Source organism: Nymphaea colorata, chromosome 2 (assembly GCF_008831285.2).
Source record: "Nymphaea colorata isolate Beijing-Zhang1983 chromosome 2, ASM883128v2, whole genome shotgun sequence".
Taxonomy (NCBI): domain Eukaryota; kingdom Viridiplantae; phylum Streptophyta; class Magnoliopsida; order Nymphaeales; family Nymphaeaceae; genus Nymphaea; species Nymphaea colorata.
In genome coordinates, this window is record NC_045139.1 from 22,900,778 (window position 1) to 22,924,800 (window position 24,023).

A 24,023-nucleotide genomic window follows, 5' to 3' on the forward strand; every position below is an offset into this window, starting at 1 on the left:
TTGTCGAAATCTGCTTTTAATCAAATTGACCATTAGAAAGATTAAAATTTGGAATTCAGTTAATTCTGAAGTATATCAAACTTTATATTTCACGTAAAAAAAAAGTTTTTGGACAGCATAACTTGAGAAAAAATTGAAAATAGGCCATTTGAAGAAAAATGCAATATTTAAATTTAGACCATTGAATTGGCAATTTTAAATATACGACGCGCACATGCATGACGGAGAATGGATGATGTACATACATGTATGCTTTTCAACGCAAGCCCCCGCCCCACGTTTTCCGCCCCTCCCTTCCCTATTTAATGCATCTCCCCTTCGCCCTTGTACCTCTCTCTCTCTCTCTCTCTCTCTTTCTCTCTCTTCTGAGTGTCGTCTCAGATATCAGAGAGGAAGAGGGTGGAGGCAATACCAGAAGTGTGTGGAGTCTCGGACCTCCCACATTTCGTAGCCTCGCGTCCCTCCTCCTTCTTCTTGGTGGCCGCGGCTCGCCTGCAGGAGGTTCAGGCTCGCACGTGCTTCTCTGGTTCGCGTTGTGCGGTTCGGGATTTTCCGGCGAACACTGGTTTGAGGAAGAGGTCGTCTCTGCTTGAGATCGTTGCGTCCCGGACGTGTCCACAACTCTCCTGCGCTTCGCGAGGGAGACTCAGCGTGTGTGCTGGTCATCTTCATCGTCTCTTCCCCCTCCCCCCCTTTGCCTATTCTTTATCAGGTCCGCCTCTCTCTCTCTTGTATTGAAAATGTTTATGGGTTTTAAGGAAAATGTTCAAACCAATAGTCAAATGCTGACCTACAACCGAAACAAGTGACGAAAAGTCAGAGCCCTTTGAATATTTAGAGAGTATTGACATTTCATTCAAGAAAGGGGATATGCTGACTTTCTTTTCCGCTTTTACTATGATGCATTACCATATATCTGCGACAAGGGTATTTGGTGTCGCTGTAGATCTCTTCTCTATTTACTTTTGTGTTGAATGATGAAATCGTGATATCACGTTGTCATTGTTTCTTTCTAGTGATTGTTACAATTAAAATGAGGAATCGTGATCTTAGGTAGGGCGGTCGTTTTCTGTTTGGCAAATTACATTGGCGTTCCTGTTCGCCTTTGCTTGCGAAGATTGTACCACAGATTTTGTCTTTTATTAGTTAACTGTTTAAACCCACTGGAAGTATCAAGAGGGTAGTGGCTGTAAGCCTGTTAAATTCAAATCAATTTGCTCTCCTACATAAAGACTATTTCTGATCTGCAGAATATGCCTTACTAAACCCCCGCCAAAAAAAAAAAGTATCTCTGCAAGTTAATCTTACCAGGAATATATAGACCTTATAATGAAGGGCGGAGAGAGCGATAGAATCTTATCCTTATTGCTATCCTTTGCTTTGTTCTTATCTTTCACGTGACCAGAGGGCAACCACAAGGATACAAGTGAGTAAGAGCAACCGCTTTCTGGGGTTTAACGAAAAATTCTTCGTTTCCTTAAGGATTTATGGTGTTAGACCCAAAGAGGGTGTTCTAAGAACGTTGTGTGTGTTCTTAGAACACATAATTGAAGAATATTATGTTTTATAGGAAATCAGTTGTGAACATAAATGTTGTTTGTAGTCTATCAATCTAACACTGGAAACATCATGCCATGTTTTCTGAAACAAAGAACAATGTAGCCTTCAAATAAGTGTTATAAGATGTTTGAACATATGTTCTAGGAACACAATGTTTCTTATCAGACGTCTTCAAAGGGTTGGCAATTGGCATAGTGGGGAAGGCTGTGGCTGTCATCACAGTCATGATATGGTTTTCATGAGCATCATTTCTTGTTATTTGTGATGGCCGAAGCTATAAGCATATAATCTGCAGGCTATCCAACCAGTGGTCAGTGAATGCTAGTGGCTGTAGGTAATATTGGTGGAGGGAGCCCAGGTTTGAGGGTAATATACATTTGTGTGTGGGGATTGTAAGGCATTTTTCTTCTTTTGGTTGTAAGGGCATCGAAAAACATTTCCACTTTGACCATGTTTTAACCACAAGCATGTGGTTGGTTTTGTTTCATTTCAGGACAAGGCTCACACCTTGACCATACCATTTTCCCTGCCTTGTTTGGTTATCTACTGATGAAAGTGGGACAGAGTGTCATCAAAACTATGTCCAAAACAGACAACTCCTTAGGTATTTTACCAGTTTCCCAAGAGGATTTCGGTTTGGGTTTAACTTCAAACTTCAAAGTTGTTCAAGTGAAAAAGGAGTTCATAGCATTTAGTGACTGCAGTTTGTCTGATCCATTTGGCTGTTCTTTTTTGTTTTGTTCTTTGGTTGTATTTCTATTCAAAATGTTGAGTGGTGTGTTGGTATGTTTCTGAAATTCTTCCTAGGACGATCTGCACTTCTTTCTGCAACATAATTTTTAACGAAGTATCTTGTCAAAAATTTGAATGTTTTTGTCCATTTCTCAGTAGGAAAACAAGATGGTTCTCTGGGTATTTGGATATGCCTCCTTGGTCTGGAATCCTGGTTTTGAATATGATGAAAAAATAGTTGGGTACATCAAGGGCTACAGGCGGGTGTTTAATCTAGGTATGCTTCCACTTGCTAGTTATTTTACTATGGTCTTTCAAAGTAGATACATTCATTTTGCTTGGTAGTGGAACCATTTTATGGTTTCAATGGAAGTTGATTTGCATGTGTATATTTGTATCTCAGCTTGCATAGACCATAGGGGAACTCCAGAAAGGCCTGCGAGAATAAGCACATTGGAGGCTGTAGAAGGAGCAGTCTGTGTAAGTGAAGCATGGATGCCTTGTAGCTAATTGATTATGTCTTTTATTTTCTGCTCTCTCTCAGATGAACTCAACCATCATTCATGTGGAAATTGGTTACACATTGTATGATTGTTGATATATTTGTTAATTGAGCCGTGCACATGGATTTACACCAGTACATCTAAACAAAGTAATTATTGTTTCAGAAAAAAAGAATATCTGAATTAGTTTCGTCGCATTCTAGATGGTGGTGTGAATTTGCAAAAGCATTTTTGGATTATTCATCTGCTAATTGCTTTTGTCTCACCATATTTCTGCTGTTTGTGTTGCTAGTGGGGGGCTGCATACTGTATTAAAGGTGTAGAAAAAGAAAGAGCAGCCATGGAGGTGAGACTTCAGAAACCATCTGTCACATATATGATGACATGAATAAATTCGTAATAAAGAATCTGAAATAGTTCCTGGCATATTTCAGTACTTGGAGGGAAGAGAATGTGAATATGACCTGAAGATTCAAGTGGATTTCTACAAGGTACATGTCCCTTTTGGTTGGTATTCCTAACATTGAATAAAACTGCATGGTTATAGTGATATTATTCCTTTTTCCTATTCTATTAGGAGGAGCCGGGTCTCACTCCATCAGTGACAGGAGTTTTGGTGTAAGTGCTCTCCATCCACATACTAACCTTTTTATGTCATTTGGTAGAATGTGTATAGCCCTGAATTCTTTTTCTTATTTTCCTTAATAACGTGATAAAATATTGTACTGCATATTGTTTGATTCGCTATGCAGATTTGCTTCAACTCCAGACAAAGAAGGAAATAAATACTATTTGGGACCAGCACCACTGGAGGAAATGGCAAGGTAAAAGGATTGTAGAGTGAAGAAAGTGGACCTTTCTTGTCAGCAAGTTTTTCCTCTCTATTACTACCTCAGAATGGTTGATGAAGAAATTTTTCCTTTTTCTTTATGTTTGCAGTCAAATTGCACATGCCGTTGGACCTTGTGGAAACAATAGGGAATATCTTTTCTCGTTGGAGGAAGCTATGTATAATATAGGTATAAACCATAGACCAATATCTCAAATTCCACTACGGTCATGTCATTTGGGTTTTTTGTTCTTCTGTGTACTAGAGAAAGCACACTAAGGCCATGTTTTCAGTTCATGTTGTTGAATCATTGTTTATTTATAGTGTGGTAATGTAATATAGTGGCAATGCAGGCCATAAAGATGATTACGTGATTGAGCTTGCAAATGAAGTCAGGAAGGTCTTGGCAAGAACAAGAGAGAAGAAGATCAGCAGCCCAGTGGCTCATCTCTTACACAAGCCGCAATTCGCTCTCATTCATCCTCAACCCCTAACTGAGACCATCATTGCCTTGGATGCTTGACCAGCAAACCTGCTAACCACTCAAAAACCAGAATGCGAAACAGATTAAGGAGAAAGGTGCTGCTGCACTTATGTATTAGCTGTATCTGCTTCCATTTGGCTTATATTTGCTCTTTGGTCCCCATAACCAGCGAGATGTAACTAGCCTGATCCTAACTCCGTTGTTACTGTCTGATGGTTCAACCTCTCTTTCTTTGTGCACCTTATTTTTGTCGGATGATCCCATTTTCGCTGCTTCTTCTTTCTGTAGTGAGCAACCTATCTTTCTGAGTGTAACAGACAGTTATACTCTGGAAATAACAGATAGTCAGGTTACATTTGCTTGAACGTGTGTGTGTCCGGAGGGAAGGGCTGGAGGAGACGAGACAAATGGTCATTTTAGTGGGATTCGTTTGGGTATGGCTTGACATTGGAAACCTCTTACCGTATAGCACATGGCGTGTGGTCCAGTGTGGACCAAGTCTGGCTCAATTGAGTTCGTCTGTGGGTCAGTTGCATGTGGCAGGAATTGAAGCCAGAAAGCATCCAAATTGGAATCTTTGCAGCACCGACAGTTTCAATTTTGTATCTCTGCATTATGACGATTTACTGTAACAGTCTGAATTTAATGTTTCTGATTTATGTGGTATAGGTGCGGTATGTGGTTAATTATAGGTGATAAAAGGCTACAGCCGTGGTCCCTAACCTATCCAACAGAACCTATTTTACGTGACCCTCTTGGATTCGTGCCTAAAATTACACATTGGTGTTTTTAATATTATGTAAACTCCTAATGCCTTTATACTTAGTTACCTAGTAGAGAGTAAATTAGATATGGTACCTTCAATACTAATGCATGTTGATGAAAATTGTTTAAGCTGTAAAAGGAAAAATAGATGCACGCAAGATGAATGGCTCAAATTGAAGAAAAATTTCGTCATGAAAATTGCAGTTTGTTGTCTAGCATGTTCTTGAGCCTAATGTTGTTAAAGTCGATGAGGTAGGCATTGAAGCGTAAGCTTAAAGATCAATATAGTAAAATATATGTTAATAAAAAAATTAACAAATATAAGTTATTAAAATTATTAGTAAAATGGATAATAAATGCTTTAGTAGTAAAATGGATAAGCTTTTCGGAGTGATATTGTAAATATTTTATATTTGTTATAATAATTTTTAACTTTTGTTGCAATTCATGTGCTACTAATATTATAAATTTTTTTGATCATTTCGGCCATAACATCACAAACTTAGCCTTATACTAAAATATAGATATGCAATATTAGCATAACTTGATTTTGAACTAAACTCATAAATTCTCACTAACAAATCAGAATGGATATCAACAATCTAGAAAACTACCGTAGAACAACAACAACCTAGATTTTATAAGCTTACTATTATGAATAAACAATCAACTAATCCTATATAGCTATTTTTACGAAAATGTTAAGCATTTTAATATCAAACAAATCAAAGAGAATTTTAAGATCTTCTAATATTTTCAACCCATTTTCTATGAAAAAATGTGTCCAATGATATGCAAGGAACACAGTCCAATTCACTCAACAAGATGCAAGGAGCAATAAGATCCACCGCACATTATTGTCGTATTCTTTTTGTAAAGAACCGAGTCTTCTACAGTCATCATAGATTTGGCATTTACATACTTCATCTCTAAAGCGACAACCCATGATTCTGATTCTGCAAATTCATTTGAGGTCGACATGTGCACTGCAAACAAGACCAAGATAAGCAAATCTTATGACAGCAGATTATAATCATGAGCCCCCATAACTAAGATTTTCCGGGAATGCCAAAGAGGCACAAATAATTAGGAACAAAAATATAAAGCCAAAAGAAATGTGTATAAAAGAAGCCCCCAGCAAGAGAAAGAGAGAGAAAGTGAGTGAGAGAGAACAAAGCAGCATCTCTTTTTCTCCATTAGTGTGAATAGTTGGTGGATGGTGGCGTCATTTAGAAGAGAGAGAGAGAGAATGTGACAGACAGAAAGAAACAAAAAAGAAATGGAAAAGAAGGGAAAACTAGCAAAGAATATCAAACAACAAAAAGGTTTTTAATGAAAAACACAGTGTGCATGAGGTGTATGCGCCTTCCAGTGAGGCGTGCCTCATGCACTAATGGCTTCATCATTGTCTTCTATGAGCTTTTGTTCAAAAATCTTGTAGGTTTGCATTTCAGGCCTCGTGGTTTAGGCTTCTAACAACACTGGACCATAAAGACAACAAACATGTACATCGCTTTCCTTGACCTGAAAAATACTGCATCCTACGTTTCCTTGGAGATCATTTGATAGCTGCATTAAAAACTTTCAGCATCGGTTCTTCATGCTGTGGGGCTCGTAAATAAAGTTTGTAAGATTTCTTCAAGGTCTTTTCTTCTTGAGAACTCTCTTTGTGAAGTGGTGAAATTTTTTAACTTGGGTTGTATATATAATGATGTTACCCATAACCATATATGATGCATGCTTCAAATTTGCCTTCATACTTAGCAAATAACAAGACCTGTCATACAACATAGATAAATATTAACATAGTAACTATACAAAATGGCATCACCAAACAAGGCTATATGTACACAAAGCATGCCTACAACCAAAACGGGCAAGAATCAGCATCAATCACACTGCCCAATGATCACCCTTTATCCCAACCACTTCACCATCTCGAGATACCACCCTCCTTAGGGTGAGTATCTAAAACCAAACAACAATAAGGGGTAAGAGATAACTCTGAGTATGGCTTATCCCTGAGGCCTATACATACATCATCCATTTATACATAAATAGCATAGGCAGAACAATAGAAAGGTCAATGCGCCAAAGATTCTATCTGAGGAATAATGGTCAACACAACATAGGGTAAATATTCAAATGCATAGCTTTGAACATTGAGTGACAACATAGCTTTTGAATGGAATATAGGGCATCACAAGACTATTGAGTAGCTTACGGTCATCACACACAACAACTGAGTCAACATAAAATAGTAGAACCTAGGTTAACCTTACCATGACTCCCAATAGGGCGGAGCTCAACTATAGTTATAGCAGCAGCACATCCCCTACTCTATGTTGGGACAAACTCCTTGTTAATAGCCCGGGTGAGGAGCACTTCACAATATAGTCTATTATTGATAAGTCTGTTTTCAAAACCTGGGTTCCTGAGCCGCACCACCCACCTAGCCCTTTTTTACAATGGGCTTGACTAATAATATCCAGTCAGTATAGTCCATTTATGGTAAATCCGGCCCTAGGCCATTGCCCTACGTCCAACTCATTAATCATAAATCAAGAAAACAGAATAATGCATCAAGACAGATATAATCAACACACACACACACACACACACACACACACACACACACACACATATATATATACATATCACAATCTAGCCTTTATGTTGAAATCATAATCTTGTAGTCACAGGCTAAGTCTGTTTATCTGCACATATGCCACCCATCAGGCCTCTTATAGAGGTGTAACTCACATGTATATCACTATTGTGCCAGCCACAATTTCAACCTTCACCTATCAGCATAGTTAGCAAACTTGTGACTTAGACTCAGATCGGCACCAGGTCACTGGGTCAGCAACTTGACTCATCAACTCAATGAGTTGACTCATCGACTTAGTCGAGTATTCAAATAACCATAATGTAAATTATTGTAGCTGAATCAAACGACTCAAGGGTGAGTCAGGACCTACTCAAGCCAAGTCAAAGGTGAGTAAGGTTAAGCCGAGAGCCAACTTTGACTCGTGGCTAGATTTGTTATCAATTTCCACCCATTTCTATCAAATATCCAGAGTATACTCACATACTAGATCATAAAATGCATGTGTAAATAACATGTAACGAAATTCAGAACAAGTCAAGCAACAGACAAAATTTTAATTCATGCCTTCTTTGGAAATGATCATTAAGATATTTCATGGCAATATACTTTAGCAGTCAAACGACACCCACTTGTGTGTCTGACGCTTACTAACTGTTGCCCAATGCCCACATGTCTGACTCTGCAATTGTGCAAGCGATGGCGAAACTACGAGATAATTATTCTAATATGCACAACGAACCCCAAACGAGACAAGGTTCACAGACGCACCTCATAAAGTCGAAACATGTCAACCTTACAAGCACCATGCTGGCTACATTTGGCCATGTATGCTGCAGCTCGGTCATGCCTGACCAGCAGTGACCAACGAAACAGATAGGGCATTACAAAACTGCTCGAGCTATTTACCGTCATTCAACACGCAGACCATGTTCGTGAGGTCAGTTTCTCGAAAACAAGCCTTAAAAAGGTTATTTCACAAACAGACTAATTGGGGATTTGTAAAATATCCCATGTGTCATTTTTTGTCAAACAAAAGATGCCAATGGATAGAGCACTATAAAAAGGCATGATTCCGAGAATATGACATGAAATTACAAATTAAACTAATCAAAAATCAATTCTGAAAGCAGAAAGAGAAACCCAATTCACCATACCTATAACACTCGACTTCTGCAGGTAGACCGGATCGGGTCCAAACCTGGACCCAAACCCACCCGCGTGTGAGCCCAACGCCCTCGTCTTCCTCTCGGTTCCCCCTTCGTTGCCCTCTCAGCCGCAGGCGACCCGACGCAGAGAAGAAGAAGAAGGAGACGAAAGAAGGATCGACGGCGGCGGCGCTTGAGGTGAGCCCTGTCGTTCCCCTGCCTCTTTCTCTCTTCTCTCCTCTTCTTCCTTCTTCTCCTCCTCCCTCTCTCATTGTTTTCTATCGACTCCCCTTCTATTCCTCGCTCTTCTCTGTCATCTCCCTCTCTAATCCAGGCTCCCTCCCGACAACTCTCATGTCCCCTCTCTCACCCTCTCGTCTTCTTCTCCCTCTCCCGGTTTTCTATTTTCCCCCCTATGACTTGTGTCTTCTTCCCCTCTACCGCCCGTGCTGTCTTACTCTTTCACCCATGCTCTCACTCTGCTCTAGCTTACTCCCTCAGCCAAACATTTTTGTTTGCTACCTCTCTCCCACTTTCATCCACTCGTGCCCTCTTTTTCACTCGTTTTCGGCCTCCCTCACAACTACAGTGGGCTTCTTCTAACGACAAACCCCTCTTTTGACCTCTCTTTTGCTAAATCTTACCATATTTAATGTTGCTAGACTGGATTGCAGTTTGGGGGTGCAATTTTTCCTTATAACAGCAACTAGAATGCGTTGGTGTAGCGGCATTGAAGGATTTAGCCGCTTGAGGATCACTCGAACTCGTGAGGTGGCTGCCGGGAGGACTGCAACAACTAAGACTTTGAAATTGGGGTGAGCAAGGCCTAATCGAGCCTAGATTGTTGTATATTTTCTGTTGGAGCACGTATAATTATAGTTTGAGCATGCTAGAATTAAGATTTGATGATTTAGAATGCAAATTAGCGATGTTGTTATTTTGGGGGAAGATTATGACTATGTTGAGTAAGACAAGGGCCCATGTGTATGTTTATCTCTTTAGCATTATAAGTTGATTTTCGAAGCAATTGGGAAAACATGGTAGAAATTATTGTGGTGTGGAGAAGATTTAGAACCGTGTTAGCGAACTCGTGAAGTATGTTTTTGTTGAGGTGCACGCATATTGTTTGTTGGGGAATTGTAGGTATGTTAGGTTGACACCTCAACTAAGGAAGCAAGGGAGAAATGGATTAGTGAGAGCTTCAAATCGATAGTGCGGAGCTTGGATCATTTGATGTCAACCTCAATGTTTTGGGTAGAGACCTATTGGAGGGTTTTATGGGTCAACGCTACCCGTCGATAACCTTTTGAGGCGATGACACGCTTCAATGATTATGTTTCACATTTGTACAAATTGTAAAGCGAAGTGAGTCAAAATCTTATTGCTTGATTGTATTTACAGGTACACCGGGCACATCCAGTAGACCTTGAGCAACAAGACGTGAAGCTCGAGACGTTTTGGGTGTTTTGTAGACGCACGACAGGTATAGCGGCATCCCAGACAAATCCTTACCTGGGGCCAACTATTGAATGTGTGTTTTAAGGATCGTTGGATCCCATGATTATGATGTGATTGAATGAGTGTGGTGTGATTGAATGAATGTGTGCATGGGATTAAATGGTCATGTGATTAGTTTTGTTTTTAAAAGTACTACGCAATTACATTAGCATACTAGAATTAATAACTGCTTAGGACAGATGAGGTGAGGAATCGAGTCGAGTATCTCCTCCTCGACCCCGATTATGCATTACAAGGCACCTAGAATGATAACTGCATAGGACAGCTACAAGTCAACCACAGATCAAGACAACTCTCTGTGCTTTGGCTAAGTTTTGAAAGATGTGATTGATGTGTGTGATAAAAAATGAATATTGTGATGTGTAGCATATGCATTACCATGGCAATAATGCAATCGAATGAGATTGAAAGGTAGTTGTACCCATATCGTTATGATGGCTAACTAAGAATATTAATGATTTGTGTAGCCCTAGTGTGGAGGCAATTGGAGCTGTGGGTGCACTCGTGAAGTGAACCAACGTCATGAGCTAGCCAGTCATTTTGTGAATGTGCTATTATAATGATAAGAATGAAAGAATAAAAGATGAGAGGCCAGTGGGTTGTGGCATTGTGTTTGGGAGTTATCTTTCCTTCGCCATTGGTCTCGCCTGTTCGGAGTGCAGACGGTGCAAGGCCCCAGGGTATTGCTGTGTGATGTGCTTGGAGCGTTGGGCTCCCGCCTTCCCAAACTGTGTCATAGGGAAGGCTGAGTATCTCTCCTTGGAACTTACACATCCTTAGACAAGTGCTCTACCACTGTAACGGGAATGGATCCATATTGTTTCGAACCACCACGAGGGTTGTCTCCAGCTGTAGGCCGCCCACAGTGTGCACGTGCCTGTGTTTGCACCCACAGGAACTGTCAATTCATTAAAGTTAATGTAAAAGAAAGGAATGTGAATGAAGTGATTGAATGATGCGTTATGCTGAATTGCGTGTGGCTATTGAATGTGATATTGTGGCCCTTGTGTGGCCTTTTGCACGTTGTGGTATATGTGATGGGCTTCTTGACAAGTTATGTGATTGTGTGACCTACCACAACATGATAGTAATTTGTTTCGTAATTGTGTTTATCTCATATTTGAGCCCTACCTAAGAGGGTTAGGGATTTTCCTGGCTTGTTGTCATACTGCTAAGGCTAAGCCTTCTGTTGTTTTATTTTTTAAGTTTTGACAGACCCGGGGCAACAGGTTGATCAGATGGTTGAACTCACATCCTACTGAGGAGGTTTTGGGTCTTTTGTAGTGTCGACGCATGTTGTTTTGGTTATATTGATGTCTTGGTTTTGTTAGGTATCAATTATATGGTTTGGGGCATTTTTGTCATACACATAGATGTGATTTTGTATGAATTGAAATTGTTATATAAATGAAAGTTTGCCCCATTGTTTCGAATGGCATAACTCACTTCTTTTTGAATTATTGTGTAGTCGCACCTCAATGCTTTATGTTAAAAAAAAAATGTTTGATGGTCAAAAAGGTTGGAGTGTGACAGCTTTGGTATCAAAGCTATAGCAAAACCCCACTATGGATATGAGTTAAAGACTATCTATAAAGTCGTGTTGTTCAGGTATGCACTATTTGATTGACTTGTTATTGTAGTTTTGATTTTTCAGTAAAGTATGAGTACATAATGTGATCGATCTTTTGAAACATTATGTTGATGCATGTTTGTGATGTGATTTGAAAGGTTGGTCATAGAACTTGTTTGAAAATGAAGGTTCTTGTTTGTAGTACAGATGGAGTACTAATATAGGGATAAAAAGCGAGCTGGGCCGCCTGCAGAGGCACAAAGAGAGTTAAGTTCGGCTCATTCAGATGCACATACCCCAGTGGATGATAGTACGTCAGGGCGATAATACGCACAGATTGGTGTGGATGCCCAAACCCCACCAAGGCATACTCCACCTATGGATCAGCAGAACATACTGCTGACGACTTTACAAACACTGACCTTCCTTGTACAGTTGATGGTCAGTAATCAGAGGAGTCATGCCTTTCCTATAGGAAACACCACCGCACCACCTACGAAGAAAGCAACAACAGTGTCATTCAAATAGTTTATGTCAATGCAGTCGCCTGTCTTTATTGGAGATGGCTGTCCAGACAAGACAGAGGAATGGACTGGAGAGATTGAATGCTTCTTTGAGCTTCTAAAGATAGCAGAAGGAGACAAGGGAATAATGGCTCTTATCTGTTGAAACGTGATGCCAAGAAATGGTGGCAATCGACCCGTGAGATCCAGTTTGCAGGCGAACAGTTGATCCCATGGAAATAGTTCAGGGATTCCTTCTTCAGCACTTACTTTCTAGTGCATGCCAAAAACAAGAAGATGCAAGAGTTTATTGAATTGCAGCAAAATCAGTTGAGCTTGGAAGAATAAATTACTAAGTATCGACACTTGGAAGCGCATTGCCTGCACATCTACACCACAGATGAGGCCAGAGCAGATAAGTTCGTACATGGTTTGCGTGATGGGCTGCGAGGTAGAGTTATGTCAAGCAGACCTTGCGACTTGGACGAGGCAGTTACTATGGCTATACGCGTGGTAGAGGACTGGGCAAGGACACAAAAGAACCATCACAAGAAGGCAGGCCAACACCCACATGGTGGGCGAACACAGGTCAAGCACCACCACTTTGCAGGCAGGGCAAAGCCTTATGAGAGGCACGATGACCGAACATTCAGGCGGAACAGGCCAAACCGCAATGATGCCACACAGGGATCAGTGGCTACTCCCACTTCATCGAGGTGGCCCACTTGTTCACGTGTGCACCCCGGGAAGCCATGCTATCGAGAGACCAGAGCCTGTCTACATTGTGGAAGGATGAGACACTTCATCAAAGATTGCCCCACAAAGCGAGAAAAAGAGTTGAAGAAGCCTGAGGCCGGTTCTTCTAGCACCCAACAAACGACTGGACGTGTCTATGTGACTACTGTGAAGGAGCTTCAGGCACACGATCTTATCGAAAGTATACTACTTGTTGGTTTTCATATTGCTAGAGTGTTGTTTGATGCAGGGACAAGTCATTCATATATATATAGTCGATTTGCCACTTCACTAGAAGTGTCGGCTAGGAATGTGCCTTATGTTTTAAAAGTGGTTAGCCCTATGCATACACAAGATTCGTGTAGCGTGTATCTACCTGATGTGGCCGTGGAGATCCATCAACATCACTTACCTGCACAGTTGGTGATCATAAGTCTTAGTGGATTCGATGTGATTTTGGGCATGGATTGGCTATATGCACATTATGCCAATATAGATTACAGGAAGAAGCAGATACAGTTGTTGACTCATGAGATGCAGCTTGTGGAATTCCATGTTCGTAAAGCTAGTCGAACTGATAAGATAATGGTGTCTGCACTAAAAGTTAAACGGTTGTTTGAAAAAAGAAATGTAGCATTCTTGGTCAACGTGTTGACCACTGAGACTGAGTCGGTGAAGTTATAGGATGTTGTCATTGTGAGTGAGTACCCCGATGTGTTCCCTAAGGAACTGTCAAGTTTGCCTCCAACACGAGAAGTGGAGTTCAAGATAGAGTTGTTACCAGGGTTAGCGCCTGTTTGAAAGGCACTATACCGTATGTCACCCATAGAATTAGAAGAATTGAAGAAGCAATTGCAGGAACTCTTGGATAAAAGCTTCATTCGACCTAGTGTATCACCTTGGGGAGCGCCTATGTTGTTTGTTAAGAAGAAGGATGGAACAATGCGCTTGTGTATAGATTACCGCATGTTGAATCAAGTCACCATCAAGAATAAGTATCTGCTTCCTAAAATTGAAGACTTGTTTGATCAGCTTAAGAATGTGAAGGTATTCTCTAAGATCGATATGAGGACAGGGTATCATCAACTCTTGATACGGGAGGAAGATGTTGCTAAGCCTGTTTTTCGAACTAGATATGGGCATTATGAGTTCAAGGTCATGCCTTTTGGGTTGACCAATGCTCCTACAGCGTTTATGGACCTCATGAATCAGGTTTTTCAAGATTACTTGGATCGATTTGTTATTGTTTTTATGGATGATAAGGTGCACTCAGATAGTGAGGCAGAGCACAGAGATCACTTGAGGAGTGTGTTGGGTATTTTGTGCAAACATAAGTTATATGTCAAATACTCGAAATATGAATTTTGGCTAGAGAATGTAATTTTTCTTGGTCATGTGATCTCAAAGGATGGAGTTTCCGTAGATCCAGCTAAGATGTCGGCTGTACAGGACTAGAAGACGCCATGTAATGTGATTGAGGTTAGAAGCTTTTTGGGTTGGCAGGATATTACCACCGGTTTGTACATGACTTTTTGAAAATAGCTATACTCATGACTAAGCTATTGAGCAAATGAGTGAAGTTTATTTGGAATGAAGTGTGTGAGAAAAGTTTCCAAACCTTGAAGGACAAGCTTACCACCGCCCTTATTTTGACGCTTCCATTGGGTCATTCCGGATTTGTGGTGTACACCAATGCATTGGAAATTGGCTATGGTTGTGTATTGATGCAACATGGTCACGTAGTGGCTTATGCATCAAGATAGTTGAAGGCACATGAGCAACACTATCTCACTCATGATTTAGAGTTGGGAGCAGTTGTGTTCGCATTAAAGATATGGAGACATTATCTCTATGGGGCAATATTTGAGGTGCTTACGGACCACAAGTCATTGAAGTATATATTCTCTCAAAGGGATATCAATTTGAGGCAAAGAAGATGGATTGAATACTTAAAATATTATGATTTCAAGATATCATATTATTCAGGAAAAGCGAATGTGGTGGATGATGCTTTGAGCAGACATTTTAAGGCACTAATGTGCAGTATGTTGACTCGTTCTTGGACATTGTTGCAAGATATGATAGCTTGGCAGCCTCACCTTTGTGACGAGAACAAAGCAACGATGACTATCTTGATACGACATCCTTTGATGGAAGAGCTTATATTGAAACAAAAGGAAGATCCTGGTTTTGCTAAAAATGTGGAAGAAAGTAAGAAAGATTCTCTTTGGTATAAGATAGGATTGATTCATTGTGGTTTCGACGAAGATTTTAGGTCCCTAGAGATGAAGGGGGTGACATGTCAGTTACTTGATGAAGCTCACAAATCCTGATTTGCTATACATCCTGGTAGTACAAAGATGTTTCAGGATATGAAGAGAAATTTTTGGTGGTCTGGATGAAGTGTGAAATTACAGAATATGTGGCAAAATGCTTAGTTTGCCAGCAGGTCAAGGCAGAACATCAATGACCAGGAGGCTTGTTGCAACGAATAGATATTCCAATGTAGAAATGAGGGGACATCACAATAGATTTCGTGGTTGGTTTGCCTCACACCAAAAGACAACATGATGCCATATGGGTGATTGTTTATTGACTTTCGAAGTCTGCTCATTTTCTGCCAATCAGAATCAGTCAGTCATTGGAAAGTCTCGCAGAGTTATACATTGACAAGATAGTGAGATTGCATGAAGTGCCAAAGTCTATCATTGCGGATCGAGATCCACGTTTTACCTCTAGGTTTTTGGGGCAATTGTAAAAGGCATTGGGTACCAAGCTTAAGCTGAGTACTGCGTTCCACCCTCAAACTGATGGACAATCTGATAGGACCATTTAGACCTTAGAGGACATGTTACGTGTTTGTGTTTTGGACTGGAAAGGAGAATGAGATCAACTTGTGAAATTGACAGAGTTTGCATATAACAACAGTTACCACTCTAGTATTGGAATGGTGCCTTTTGAGGTCTTATATAGAAGGTCATGCAGATCGCAGCTTGTTAGACAGAATTGGGTGATAGCAAGATCGAGAACCCTTTAGTATTGCAACATTACATCGACCAAGTACAATTGATAAGGAAGAAGTTGTTGACTGCTCAGAGTAGACAGAAAAGTTATGCCAACAATCGACACAGAGAGTTGGCTTTTGGGGTTGGTGATCATGTGTTCTTGAAGATTTCACCTACTAAAGGCGTTTTTCGATTTGGTGTTAAGGAAAAGTTGAGCCCGAGGTTCGTAGGACCTTTCGAGATATTATAGAAGATTGGAGAGGTAGCGTACTGATTGGCACTACCACCTAACTTGAGTCATGTCCATGACGTTTTCCATGTTTTCATGCTTCAAAAGTATGTACCGGATCCTACACATGTAACTGATTTTCAACGTATTCAGGTACAAGATGATTTGACAATGAAAGAAAAACCTATTAGAATTGTGGATCAAAGAGAGCAAGTGTTTCGCACAAAGAGGATTTCTTTAGTGAAAGTGGAATGGCAACACCATGGGTTGAAGGAGGGCACATGAGAACTCGATGAGGATATGCAAAAGAAGTACCCACATATGTTCTTGCATTGAAGTATGATCTAAATTTTCGAGAAGAAATTTTATTTAAGGAGGGTAGGATGTAACACTCGACTTTCGCAGGTGGACCGGATTGGGTTCAGACCTGGACCCGATCCCACCCGCGTGTGAGCCCGACGCCCTCTTCTCCCTCGTCTTCCTCTCGGTTCCCCCTTCATTGCCCTCTCGGCCGTAGGCGACCCGACGCAGAGAAGAAGGAGACAGAAGAAGGATCGACAGCGACCGCGGCGGCACTTGAGGTGAGCCATGTCATTCCCCTGCCTCTTTCTCTCTTCTCTCCTCTTCTTCCTTCTTCTCCTCCTCCCTCTCTCGCTGTTTTCTGTCGACTCCCCTTCTATCCCTCGCTCTTCTCTGTCATCTCCCTCTCTAATCTGAGCTCCCTCCCAACAGCTCTCATGTCCCCTCAGTCACCCTCTCATCTTCTTCTCCCTCTCCTCGTTTTCTATTTTTCCCCCCTGTGACCCGTGTCTTCTTCCCCTCTACCACTCGTGATGTCTTACTCCCTCACCCATGCTCTCACTCTGCTCTAGCTCACTCCCTCAACCAAACATTTTTTTGTGCTGCCTCTCTCCCACTCCCATCCACTCGTGCCCTCTTTTTAACTCGTTTTCAGCCTCCCCCACAACTACAGTGGGCTTCTTCTAAAGACAAACCCCTCTTTTGACCTCTCTTTTGCTAAATCTTACCATATTTATTGTTGCTAGATTGGATTGTAGTTTGGGGGTGCAATTTTTCCTTATAACAGTGACTAGAATAGCGGCATTGAAGGATTTTAGCTGCTTGAGGATCACTCGAACTCGTGAGGTGGCTGCCGAGAGGACTGCAGCAGCTAAGTCTTTGAAATTAGGGTCAGCAAGGCCTAATCGAGCCTAGATTGTTGTATATTTTTTGTTAGAGCACGTATTGTTTGAGCATGCTAGAATTAAGAATTGATGATTTAGAATGCACATTAGTGATGTTGTTATTTTGGAGGAAGATTATAATTATGTTGTGTAAGACAAGGGCTCATGTGTATGTTTATCTCTTTAGCATTATAAGTTCATTTTCGAAGCAATTGGGGAAACATAGTAGAAATTATTGAGGTGTGGAGAAGATTTAGAACCGTGTTAGTGAACTCGTAAAGTATGCTTTTGTTGAGGTGCACGCACGTTGTTTGTTGGGAATTGTTGGTATGTTAGGTTGACACCTCAACTAAGAAAGCAAGGGAAAAATGGATTAGTGATTGGTTCAAATCGATAGTACGATGCTTGGATCGTTTGATGTCAACCTCAATGTTTTGGGTAAAGACCTATTGGAGGGTTTTGTGGGTCAACACTACCCATTGACACCCTTTTGAGGTGATAACACGCCTCAATGATTATGTTTCATATTTGTATAAATTGTAAAGAGAAGTGAGTCAAAATATTATTGTTTGATTGTGTTTGCAGGTACACCAAGCACGTTCAGTAGACCTTGAGCAACAAGACATGAAGTTCGATGTGTTTTTGGTGTTTTGTAGACACACAACAGGTATGGCGGCATCCCAGGCAAATCTCTGCCTGGGGCCAACTGTTGAATGTGTGTTTTGAGGATTGTTGGATCCCATGATTGAGATGTGATTGAATGAGTGTGGTGTGATTGAATAAATGTGTGCATGGGATTAAATCATCATGTGAGTTTTGTTTTTAAAAGTACTACGCAATTGCATTGACATGCTAGAATTGATAACTGCTTAGGACATATGAGGTGGGGGATCGAGTCGAGTATCTCCTCCTTGACCCTGATTATGCATTAGAAAGCATCATAAAATGATAACTGCATAGGACAGTTACGAACCAACCACAGATCAAGACTACTTTCCTTGCTTTGGATAAGTTTTGAAAGATATGATTGATGTATTTGATAAAAAATGAATATTATGATGTGTAGCATATGTATTGCCATTGGCAATAAAGCAATCCAATGAGATTGAAGGGTAGTTGTACCCGTATTGTTATGACAGATAGCTAAGAATATTAATGATATGTGTAGCACTCGTGTGAAGGCAATTGGAGATGTGAGTGCACTCGTGAAGTGAACCAACCTCATGAGTTAGTCAGTCATTTTGTGAATGTGCAATTATGATGATAAGAATGAAAGAATAAGAGATGAGACACCAGCGGGTTGTGGCATTGTGTTTGGAAGTTGTCCCGCCTTCACCACTAGTCTCGCCTGTTCGGAGCGTAGGCGGTGCAAGGCCATAGGGTATTGTTGTGTGTTGTGTTTGGAGCGTTGGGCTCTCGCCTTCCCAAACTGGGTGTCTTAAGGAAGGCTGAGTATCTCTCCTTAGAATTCACACATCCTTGGACGAGTGCTCTTCCGCTGCAATGGGAATGGATCCATATTGTTTCGAGCCACCACGAGGGTTGTCTTCCAGTTGTAGGCTGCCTGCGGTGTGCACGTGTCTGTGTTTGCATCCACATGAGTTGTCAATTCATTAAAGTTAATGTAAAAGAAAGGAATGTGAATGAAGCGATTGAATGATGTGTTATGCCGAATTGCGTGTAGCTATTGAATGTGATATTGTGGCCCTTGTGTGGCCTTTTGCACGTATTGAATGTGATATTGTGGCCCTTGTGTGGCCTTTTGCACGTCGTGGTATATGTGAGGGGCTTCTTGACAAGTTATGTGACTATGTGCCCTACTACAACATGATAGTAATTTGTTTCATACTTGTGTTTATCTCATATTTGAGCCCTACCTAAGAGGGTTAGAGATTTTCCTCGCTTGTTGCCATACTGCGAAGGATAAGCCTTCTGTTGTTTTATTTTTCAGGTTTTGGCAGACCCGGGCAACAGTTTATTAAATAGTTGAACTCACATCCTACTGGGGAGGTTTTGGGTCTTTTGTAGTGTCGGTGCATCTTGTTTTGGTTTTATTGATATCTTGTTTTTGTTAGGCATCAATTATATGGTTTGGGGCATTTTTGTCATACACATAGATGTGATTTTGTATGAATTGAAATTGTTATATAAATAAAAATTTTTCCAATTGTTTCGAATGACATAGCTCTCTCCTTTTTGAATTGTTGTGTAGTCACACCTCAATGTTTTATGTTAGAAAAAAAAAATTGTTTGAGGGTTAAAAAGATTGGGGTGTGACAATACCTAAACCAAACTTTGATGTTTAACTTTCTAGCTGGCTAAAATCTGTCGAACGACTGCTTCATAAGATCAATCCACTCTTGGCCAACCCCCTTCCTAATCTCTCTCCCCCCCTCTTCCTTTCTGTCTCTCTCCATTGTCTCCCTCTTCACCGTGGGGAATGGCGACTCGACCCCCTTTAATATTATATATAATTTCTTAGCTTTTTGCATTTTAATCGAAAATTTTAATAACTTTAATTATGGTTTAGTTTAAATTAAGCATACCTTAATCTTATTTAAGATCATTAATCACCTGATTAATCATATTGCTAATCCACTTGTTATCTTATATCTAAATTTCTTAAGAGCATCCAATATTTAAAAATAAGCATCTCACTTGTTCTTAAAAATTACACTTACATTTTCCAAAAATTCTCTAAAGAACTCAAACACTCATAGGTCGGTTCATTGCATATATGATCAATTTCAGAATAGTTAGTGTCATTGGAAAGTTGAGCACAAGCTCTATTCATCTGTGGAATCTCATCTAGAGGCTCTCAACAACGAGAAAGTTGACCACTAAAATTAGCAAACTTATAACAGGTTGTTCAAAAATATAAAAGGCTTCGACAAAATCACTCCCGGCTCCGACATGTTGGAAAAAGTCCTCCCCAACACTTGCCCAGCGTCCCGCATGCGAGTGTTGGGACACTCCAGTTCCGGTGCTGGGGAGGCTCAGAGCTAGGGAGGGTAAGAATATAGAGAATTTTTTTATCAAATTCAAAATTTAATGACTAAATCTTTTGGATTCAATTACATCAAATTTGGATTTTGGGATACAAATAGATCCAAACCATGACAAAATGCCCCATACAACTTGTTAGAGTCTGGTCTGAGGAGGGGAGCCAGGGACTTTAGTTTTCGACATCTTTCAATTCCAATTCCTAGAGTCGGGTCGGTAATGAAATAGAAGTGTAATAAAACCCTACCCAGTTTAAGTATACTTAAGCTAGGGTGTCTCACCCTAATGGTTATGAAGAATCATTTTGTGTTAATTAAGAGCTGGGCCTTCGTTAACTTCGTTAACTTGTGCAGCTTCTTCTCGGCTTGTTAGGAGAGCCTAACGATTGGTATCAGAGCGCAAAATGGGGGAGAAGGCCACGACAGCAGGGGTGGGTGATGCAGGCCGTCGAGTCGCTTAGAGCCCCAACAGAGGAATCACTAGACTCTGTCAATCGTCAGCTGCAATCCGTCGAGTGCCAGCACCAGGAGATGGACGGCAGACTTCAAGCGATCCTAGCAGAATAGCAGTCGCTCTTAACGATGATGAGAGAACTTATTCATCAAAGGTAGGCCACCTTTCTCTCATAGCACCGAACATAACTGAGACTGAATTTCAGTAGGGATGAACATTGATTCCATTATCAAGGAGAGGAAGCGATGGATGCATGTCTTAGCTAAAATGGAGTTCCCTCGATTCGGTGGAGATGATTTGCTGAGTCGAGTATTCAAGACTGAACAATTATTTGAGTGCTAGGGCATTGCCGATGAACACAAGGTGAGTCAGGCGGCGATGCACATGGATTGACCAGCTATCCGCTGGTATCATTGGCTAAACACCAAAGGAAACCCAATTAGCCAACGTTGCTGGAAGCCATGAAAGCGAGGTTTGGACCTTCAACGTACCTTGACTATGACGTCGAGTTGTCCAAGATCAAACAGAAAGGTTCGGTTGCAGAATATTAAGAAATTTTAGAAAAACCTAATAACATGGTACATGGATGGCCAGTAGAAGCTTTAATAGGAGCTTTCGCCGGTGGGCTCAAGGATCATATCAGAATACAGGTTTAAGCGGCGAAACCTTGCAGCCTCTCTGATTGTTTCGAGCTTGCTAGAATGGTAGTAGACAAGCAACGCCGACTTCATCTAGTTGGAAGACAAGGGAGTTTCGACAGAGGCATTCGTGGCCCCTCAGGACGTGTTCACCCACAAGAGGAGTGGTCGCTCCTCGAGGAAATACAATGAACAGACCAGTAATCGGATGCCTTACTCCTGAACAAATTAAAGAGAACTACAGAAGAGGAATATGCATTAACTATGGTTAGCTTTGGACACCAAGGCATACGTGTAGGAGGCTTCACATGTACCTCATGGATGAAGATGAAGAGCTGTCAGTTGACCGGGGGGAAATCGTGGAAGAGGAAAGAGTCGAATCACTGGGAGAAGGGCCACTGAAAATATCCCTACATGCCCTCACGGGGATGAAGTGGACCTGATGAGGGTGGAAGGGCAGTTGAGAGGCTGAAGTGTAAGCATGCCGGTGGACATGGGCTACACTCATAATTTCGTTCGAGTAAAATCAACGAAGGCGTTAGGCTGCCACGTAAAGAACCAGCAGGCATTTGATGTTGTAGTGGGAGATGGCAGCACCTTGAAATGTTGTAGGAAGTGCGCCAATTTTCGGAAGTCCAAGGTCACCAATTTCCTATTGAGTTGTTTACTTTGGCGATGGCGGGAGCTGATCCAATTTTAGGAATATAGTGGCTGCACAGCCTTGGGGAGGTCATTTGGGATTTTGTATGCATGAAGATACATTATGTAAAGGTGGGCATCCGGCCCCCCCGGTCTATTTGAAATTAAAAAATTAATTTTTTTAATTATAAAATAATTTTTTAAAATATAAAATATATTTAATAATACTAAATATATATTTTAAAAAAAATAAAAAAAATAAATTTTTAATGTAAACGGGCCGGGCCAGCCTATCGGACCCCAGCCCGGGCCGGGAAATTCCCGGCCCAAGCCCGGGCCCAATCGGGCCGGCCCAGCGGTGGCCCGGCCCATTGCCCCAGCCACTCATATATTGAAGGTTTCGATAACCCCTCTTATGTTGTTGTTAGCTTGTGGGCAGGGACAGAGAAAAACAGTAGCACCATTGAGTGAGTTATGTCAACGAAGACTGTCTGACATTGACGGCATTCAAGGAGGTGTTTGAAGCACCTGAAGGCCCCCCAACTTCCCGAGCAGCTGACCATCGCATTGAACTGCAGCCAAGCAATGAGGTGGTCTCTCATCGTCCATACCAATATAGCCAGCACTAGCGAGAAATAATAGAGAAACTTGTCCAAAAAATGTGGGCTGAAGGTACTGAATGCTCTTCCCTTCCCCTTGATTGTTAAAAAGAAAGACTGTGGATGGCGTTTCTGTGTGTACTTCGCCATCCTTACTGAGGATTTAATGGATCAGCTACATGGAGCGCAGTACTTTTCCAAACTTGATCTATGCGCCGGGCATCACCAAATCAGGGTTGTTTGTAAAGATATCCAAGACTGCATTTCACAATAGATTTTGGCTATCGAACTATAACACACGACTAGTTTCAGTTAAGGAAAAGTTAAGAGAGAGAGAAAACAAGGAAAGATAAATGAGGAAGGGATGTGAGATTTTACATTCTCACACAGTCCATTTATATAATGATCCTTTTACACAATTTATAAGAATATACAATGAAGCAGTCACAATAATCTAGAGTCTAGAGTGAAGCAAACACAACAGTCTAGAGTTTAGAATGAAATAATTACACAAATTACAATCATGTTCTTGCCTAGATAAATGTGATCAAGACATAATTAGACGTGTTGGATCTGGATCATATTAGATCCAATATCTTATTATCCTCCCTCAAATTGTATATGGTTTTGCACCATGTACAATTTGCCTTTTAGAAATGAGAATTGTTGCTTTGTTAATCCTTTTGTAAATAAGTCTGTGACTTGTTCATCTGTACTAACATGAATAGGCTGAATCTCCTTGTCTTCCACCTTTTGTCTAATAAAATGTTGATCAATCTCAATGTGCTTTTTTCAACCATATTGTATGGGACTAAAAGTAATGTTAATAGTGCTTTGATTATCGCACATTAACATTGATATTTTAATCTTTTCTCTAATGTCCTTTAGCAAATGTCTAACCCATATAAGTTCAACAGTTCCTACAACCATACATCTGTATTCAACTTCAGTGTTGGATCTTGTCATTGCCTTGTTGCTTTTGATAGTTCCAAGATCTAAGGATATGTCCAATGAAAATATAAAAACCAAAAGTAGACTTTCTTTGATCATGATCTCCAGCTCAATCTACATCTGTGAATGTTATAAGTTGATGTCTAAGACTTATATTTCCACTCTTATCATAAAATAAGTCATCTCCTGCTATCTCTTTAGATATCTTAATATTCTTTTGACAACATCTATGTGAGTATCTCTAGGTACATGCATAAATTGAGGTACTTGATTCAAAACATATATAATATCTAGTCTAGTGAATGTAAGACATTGGGGAGCCCCAACAATGCTTTGACATTGTGTGTGATCTTCATATAACCCCCAT

The 24,023-nt window shown here is 40.7% G+C and overlaps 1 protein-coding gene across 2 annotated transcripts; it reads left to right on the plus strand.

Annotated features, from left to right (window-relative positions):
- The first annotated feature begins 331 nt into the window (after positions 1–331).
- Positions 332–4,473, plus strand: LOC116249217 (gamma-glutamylcyclotransferase 2-2-like). Of its 2 annotated transcripts, none has more exons than XM_031622422.2 (9): positions 332–712; positions 2,449–2,569; positions 2,696–2,772; positions 3,088–3,141; positions 3,230–3,286; positions 3,373–3,413; positions 3,548–3,619; positions 3,735–3,814; positions 3,978–4,473. In XM_031622422.2, the coding sequence occupies exons 2-9, from the start codon at positions 2,461–2,463 to the stop codon at positions 4,145–4,147; spliced, it is 660 nt and encodes a 219-aa protein (XP_031478282.1). In that variant the 5' UTR covers positions 332–712; positions 2,449–2,460; the 3' UTR covers positions 4,148–4,473. The 2 variants fall into 2 exon arrangements, with proteins under 2 accessions (XP_031478282.1, XP_031478284.1); XM_031622424.2 differs by having other exon boundaries at positions 2,452–2,569.
- The last annotated feature ends 19,550 nt before the right edge of the window (positions 4,474–24,023 follow it).